This window comes from Dendrobium catenatum, unplaced genomic scaffold (assembly GCF_001605985.2).
Source record: "Dendrobium catenatum unplaced genomic scaffold, ASM160598v2 fragScaff_scaffold_938, whole genome shotgun sequence".
NCBI classification, from domain to species: domain Eukaryota; kingdom Viridiplantae; phylum Streptophyta; class Magnoliopsida; order Asparagales; family Orchidaceae; genus Dendrobium; species Dendrobium catenatum.
In genome coordinates, this window is record NW_021319400.1 from 262777 (window position 1) to 269675 (window position 6899).

The 6899-nt window shown below is 33.7% G+C and overlaps 1 protein-coding gene across 3 annotated transcripts in view; it reads right to left on the reverse strand.

The window, feature by feature from the left end:
• Nucleotides 1–6899, reverse strand: part of LOC110103298 (protein ETHYLENE-INSENSITIVE 2) — a 52408-nt gene that overhangs the window by 18241 nt on the left and 27268 nt on the right. For 2 of the 3 annotated variants that reach the window (XM_028697462.1, XM_028697460.1), the window contains one exon: nt 4222–4407. In XM_028697462.1, the coding sequence (XP_028553295.1) occupies nt 4222–4407 (186 nt within the window). The remainder of the gene's footprint in view (nt 1–4221; nt 4408–6899) is intronic. The other variant, XM_028697461.1, reaches the window with a different exon arrangement.

Here is a 6899-nt window from a genome sequence, read left to right on the forward strand (position 1 = left end):
TGCTGCTACTATATGCCAGATAATACGTATTTCTACGTATCTGATTGATAACTAGCCTTAATCGAAAGTTCTCTCTCGTTATCGGGAGGGGTAATTAACTATAGGGGCTTGCGCCTATAGGAAACCAGAACTCAGATCATAAAGTTCTCGCAAAATGAAGGCAAAATCTCTGGGTAGTGCCTCATCTACAAACCCATCTGCCTTCCAAAATTTACCTCGGAACTTAGTTCGTTAAAACTCCCCCGTCGAATAAAAAGAAAAAGCGGGCGGAGGCAGTGGCCGAATTTTCGGAGCCCACATAGATGAGGATGCTCAGGTGGATGAGTGGCTTTACCCTTAGATATAGGATACAAAATGAGCATATACATGAAAAGGTTGGAGTAGCTCCAGTAGAATATAAGATTAGAGAGAGTCGCCCTAGATGGTTTAGTCACATAAAACAATGGCCTTCCGAGGACCCGGTTAGGAGAGTAGCGGTATTAGATTTGATTTATGTTAAGAAAGGTAGAGCCAGACCTAAAAAGACTTGGTTAGAAAATATAAGGAATGGCCTTTCTTTATTAGATTTAAACGAGAATTTGACTTTTAATGCACAATAGAGAAAAAGGATTCATGTAGCCGACCCCACGTAGTGTGATAAATGCTTGATTTTGTTGTTGTACTCATTGTTATTTTTGTTCATAGTAGATCCTATAGGAGTATTAGGTTGACGATCACAACAGGAGCAATTCTACCAGCCATAACTTATATTTGGTATTTTTATTATGCGTAGTAAGTCATTTATGCTTTCTTTTAAGGGTTATATAATTTAATTTATGTTATTGCTTGCAGTAGATTTATATTGCTGATGTAATGTTATTTGAACTTATGATAATGGAATAAAAGTTAGCTCTTTTCCATTATTTATTCTGATAAATATATTTGTGTTAGATTGCTTGTACAAGCATTTTCGCTTTGTGAATACAAAACAGGTCTTCATATCCCTTCATCGCGTCTCGTTTTGCCAGAGTATGTTGTCTTTAGGACCTGAGATGTGACAAAATATCCATTCTAATTTGCTTCACATGAGCTGTTCTTTCCATACATAATGACACGTGATACTAATTATGATATATTGATTAAGAGAGAAACAAACCAACCAATGCCTGTTCATTCAAATTAGTCATTTTTTTCTTTAAAACAAGACAATGTGTCTCAAACACAAGAAAAGGGAATGAGACCAGAAATAAAGGGAGCTGAACGATAAGGGGTAGCAAGAGCAAGCTACAAAGAGAAAGATACAGAGAGGGAGACCATAAATGGGCTTCAATGGAGTAGGCGAGCTTGAGTGGAGTAGGTGAGTGGGCCCATGGGCTTGAGTTGACAAGAGGAGATGGAGACCACAAAAAAACTAGGGAGCAAGGAGACAAGAACGAGCAACCAAGAGAGGAAGAAAGCTACGATGTGATGGAGCTAGCAAGTATGGAGAAGAGAGTGAGCGAGTGACCACGAAAGGGAGAGAGCAATGATCAAGTACTCAAGTGGCTAAAAACAAACAAGACTAAGTTTTATGATAAATAGTAAATATTTGATTTTAAATTATAAATTTCAAAATAGCATATAGATTTAGTTATGGTTTCTGAAAGGTAAATAATAGAAATGCAGACAATATATAGATAAAAATGTTTACTACGATTTGAAATATTAATAGAAATTTTGTCTTGTTTAAATAAGGAGGTTGATATGTTCAACTAAGAATATATTTTACTTTGATTAAAATTAGTGAAGAAAATTATAATTTAATTTGAAATAAATGTTAAGTTTTAATTTAATGATAATATTTAAATTTTAATGATATGGTAAACAGTGGAATATTTCAAATATTAATGATAACCTATATATTCAATAAAAAAAATAAATATTAATTAAAAAGGATATATATGTATATGTGGAAGAAAAACATATACAGGGTTTAAATAAGATTAATTAACAAGAATATCTCATATATGCAAATATAGGTATTCAACTAAAGGAGGTGAAGTTAAGGGCTTCAAGACAAAAACAAGTCATATGAATTTGGCGTTGTAACTTCTATTTCTAATTTGGCGTTATACTTCTAAATCAAACTCATCGATTGCTATTGATATTCATTTTATTAATTGTTATTGCAACTCAATTATGTTTATATATGTTATCGAAAAAATTGATCATCTTGAAATTAATGATAGTTTCTACTCACATTTAATTGTTTATCATATGCCATTTAATATTACTATAAATAATATGTAATGATATGAAAACACAAATGAACTAATTTAAATATGAGTACTTGCATGTGCATGTTTGACTGATAGAGTTCACCCTCTTATGATACTAGTTACGAACACAATGTACCAACATGTATAAATTGGAAAAGATTTTAAAAATGAAAATGAAAAAAAAAACTTAATGGCACAATTTAAACAAAATCTCCCATGATGGTTGTATTATTTACAAAATAGCTAAGATAAGATATGCAATATGATTTCTCATTACTCATATTACTGTTGTATGATTAAATGTTTCAAAGCTTCTTAGAATGCCATCTTTAAATATTATAATTTGTCAAATAATTATGCCTTAAGACAAACATATATATTATTTCAATGTTCTTTTATGTTATTGTAATTTAGAAACATGATGTATCTACTGAGATGCACTATAACTCACTTCTATTATTTAAGAAATGTGTATGGGTAAAAGTTTGAGAATTAAATGAGTGGAAGAAGAGAAAATTTGTACTGCAAACATGGCTCTAAGAGAGGATATTTGCTTTGGGATGTTTATACTTTTAGTTTAAAATGGATTTTATGGTAATAGTAGCTTTTTCGACATTTTGGAAATATATTGTTATCAATTAATTTGTATGAATAATATTTAAATCTCTATCCGACTGTATACTCCCCTCTCAGTAGTTCAATCTTTTGGGTCAGATTGTGATACCAATACTTCGATTATCATACAAATATGACTTTCAGTATAAATAAATCTAATCCTTGCAGTAATCTATACTTTCTTAAATTCCCGAGTTGGGAGAAATGATACACATCAAGTGTCACTCTCACTACCTGTGCACATTTAATATGTTCGATTTACCAGTTTAGAACTCAAACTTGATCGTCAAGATGCTTTCATTATTTTACATAAACTAAAAGCTTAGCATAACAAAGAATAAGTTCCACAGAACCAAGATAGCAGCCAATGTAAATGTAATGTTTTAACCTTATATTCAAACATGGATTCAAAATGTTTCTCTAAGAAATATTTGGAGCAACAAATATATAGCTTGGTACCTATGTTGCACGATACGGATACGGCGACACGGATACGACATGATACGGATACGGGACACGTCAATTCTTAAAAATATAGAATACGGGTACGGCGCGGACACGGCATTATAATTTATAAATCATACATAAAAATTAAGAAAGCAATCAAAGCATGATATTTGAAATTATAAAAAAAATGAAGGTAACATCATTTGTAGCCTTGTAGTTTATAATATTAAAATAAAAGTAAGCATTAAATGTCTAGTACAAAAACAAAAGCATAAACATAAATTGTCTAGCACATGAAATTTCAACTATTCAATAGAAGGAATGATATGATTAGCTTCTTCAGTGGTTTGTCTTTGAACTTCTATATCATCTTCAATAAATATCATAGCTTCTAATTTAGGCTCATCAAGTGAAAGATTAGCAATTTCTAATATTCCCATATCATCAAGAGACTCAAATCCATCTCGGAAATGAGAGAACCTCGCTCCCAACCGTGGAAGTAAATACGTAGGTCTTTTTTTCGTTTTTTTTTTCACCGGACACGCGTATTGGATACGCGTGTCCTTTTGAAATTAAATACTATTTTAATTGGATACGGTAAATTCGTATCCGGCACGTATCAGTGCCGTATCGGAGGCGCATCCATGTATCGGTGTATCGGATGCAACACGCCTTCGTAAATAGGTGTATATGTGCAACATAGCTTGGTACAGCTCAAGCTAAAATGATTAGTCTGTAATAACAAGTGAAACAAGGAGCAATATTGCTAAGAATAGTAGCACAACCAATAACTAGCTGATTGTGAGGTTTTGAGCTCAATAATTGCAGATGCATTTTTCTATACGGGCATAGGATGTTTTTTTAATACATTCAGGAAAAGAAGACCAAGAAGAGCTTTATTCAAGAATGATAGAGCAATAACCTGTTCCATCACTAAAGAAATATCTTGAAAGTTTAGTGCTACCACATCTGTATTGCCAAATACTGCTGCTGCTGAGGTTATCAATACGTAGTTAACCAGAAAAATTCCAGTGAAAATGAAGAGAATGGCAAAAAAATGGTCATAAAATAAGGCTCCCAGGGCAACATTTGACTGCCTACCCTGCTGCTGCATGAAAAAAGAGATTCAGTTATTAGGATATTAGCAAACACGATTTTTGGCAAAATTCAGGGGATGCTCAAACAAAAGAACAACGAAATAAACATTCTGATAGTTATGTGGAAACATCCAACAACAACAACAACATCAAGCCTTTATCCCACTATGTGGGGTCGGCTACATGAATCCTTTTTCTCCATTGTGTCCTATTAAAGGTGAAATTCTCGTTTAAATCTAATAAAGAAAGGTCATTCCTAATATTTTCTAACCAAGTCTTTTTAGGTCTGCCTCTACCTTTCTTAACATAAGTCAAATATAATACCTCTACTCTCCTAACCGGGTCATTAGAAGGCCGCCGTTTTATGTGACCAAACCATCTAAGGCGACTCTCTCTAATCTTATCTTCTACTAGAGCTACTCCAACCTTTTCACGTATATGCTCATTTCGTATCCTATCTCTAAGGGTAAAGCCACTCATCCACCTGAGCATCCTCATCTCTGCCACACTTAACTTAGTATTATGCTTCTCTTTTAATAGCCAACATTCAGCACCATAAAGCATTGCAGGCCTCATTACCATCTTATAGAATTTTCCCTTAACTTTGAGGGGGACTTTTCTATCACACAACAAGCCTGATGCATTCCTCCACTTCAACCATCCAACTTGAATTCTGCTGATAATATCCCCATCTATTTCACCATCACTCTGAACAATAGATCCAAGATATCTAAAACGTGTACTCTTATTAATGACTTGATCGCCCAAAGTCACAATCCCCTCACTATGTCTATTACTACTAAAATTACACTCCATATATTCCGTTTTAGATCTACTCAAGCAAAAACCTTTAGTCTCTAATGTTGACCTCCATAAATCAAGTTTACTTTCAACCAAGTTACGTGGAAACATCCGTTTAAAGAAAAAGTATAATCTGATCTAGAAGTCTAGAATGTGCACTATGATGTCAGCTCCCCCAAGTCACATATATTGGCATATAGTCATCCTTCTTCCAATGTAAGGAACTGTAGAAGTTATGATGTGCTCATTTCAAACTACAGTGAATTATTTTTTTAAGTGTGGCCGTGAACAAAGGTAAGAAATTTTCATCGAACAAAATAATTTATGAAGTGTTGAGTTTTTTGCATTACCTTTTTTTATCCTTGATTTTACTCTTTTGACATTTCACCCAACAACTTGAGCAAAGAGGATATTTAAACTCAATCATCAGCAAGTCATTTCCTCGTAAATAAGTTCGTGAAAATGGTGTTTACTGGCTATTGGAAATTTGAGAAAATAATTAATTATCCCAACAGAGAAGAGAATTTTTTAAATATCTGTCTACTTGTTTTGCACTACGAGTATAGGACAAAAGAATTAAAATTAAACAAAAATCTAAAAGGGCATTTAAAAAGTACATAATAGTATCAATAACATTCTGATAAATACACTAGCAAATTCACTTGTTTTAAAATTGACTCAATTCTTCATGTTTGGTTGCAATATTCATTGCACTAGATCTGACGAGTCATTGAATAGGATCTAGATGTGCTTAATCCCTGTATTTATCTCCCAAGGATTAACACAATCAAGCTTCACAGGATTGGTGACCCGCTACAATACCAGTGCAGAAATCCCTCAAATCACATGCAAATGAAGTAATAGGCTTTCAATTTCCATAATACATCAAGGATCCTGATCCTTTCTTTGGAAATATGCCTCGGGCTGTGACGAGAATGCCTTATAATTTTGTGAGGTAGCATCTGCGATTAGAATGCCAAATAATTTAGTGAGGTAGTGTTGACGATATCAAAATATAAGGAGACAATTTTCTAAACTTTATCTTGAAAACAGGGTCATTCCCTCAGTTGGGAGACTTGGATGATTGCATGCAAAAAGAAGATCTCTCTCGATTAAGGATTATCAGCTTGACAGATATTTGATGGTTAATGTATTTCATTATAAACGAATGACAATAGCTAAGGCTATAGTTGGCATCATCTTGGTGGCTAGTATCAAGTTGAAGGCAATCCAAATTGGTGATGATTTTTTGGACTTATTCCTATTTAGGAGTTGAGTGTGCTTAAGTTTTGGGAAGGATTGACCAGTATCATAATTTCTGTACACAGTTTACGTCTTCTTATTCAGTGCAGCAGATCCTCTCATTTTTTGGGCAAATTTTCCAGTCACCGGACGCGGAGATAGGTCCGGATATTAATAAAATATTATTTTAAATTAAGCGTGTCAAAAGCACAGGTAAAGCGTAAGTATAGCGCAGGTAAAGCATAGGTATAGCGCAGTTGATGCTATCAAGAATTTATGTACTTTTTATTCTATTTGAACAATAGTATATTTTGTTTTCTTTTCTTTTTTAGCTATCCAATGATGGGAAAGCATCCAATGATCATGGTAGGTAGTGCATATGGCTTGGTAGACCTTTGGTTTGCTGGCTCGATTGGTCCCTGACTGCTGGTGGTTCACGGGTTGGCTGTTTTGGAGCATT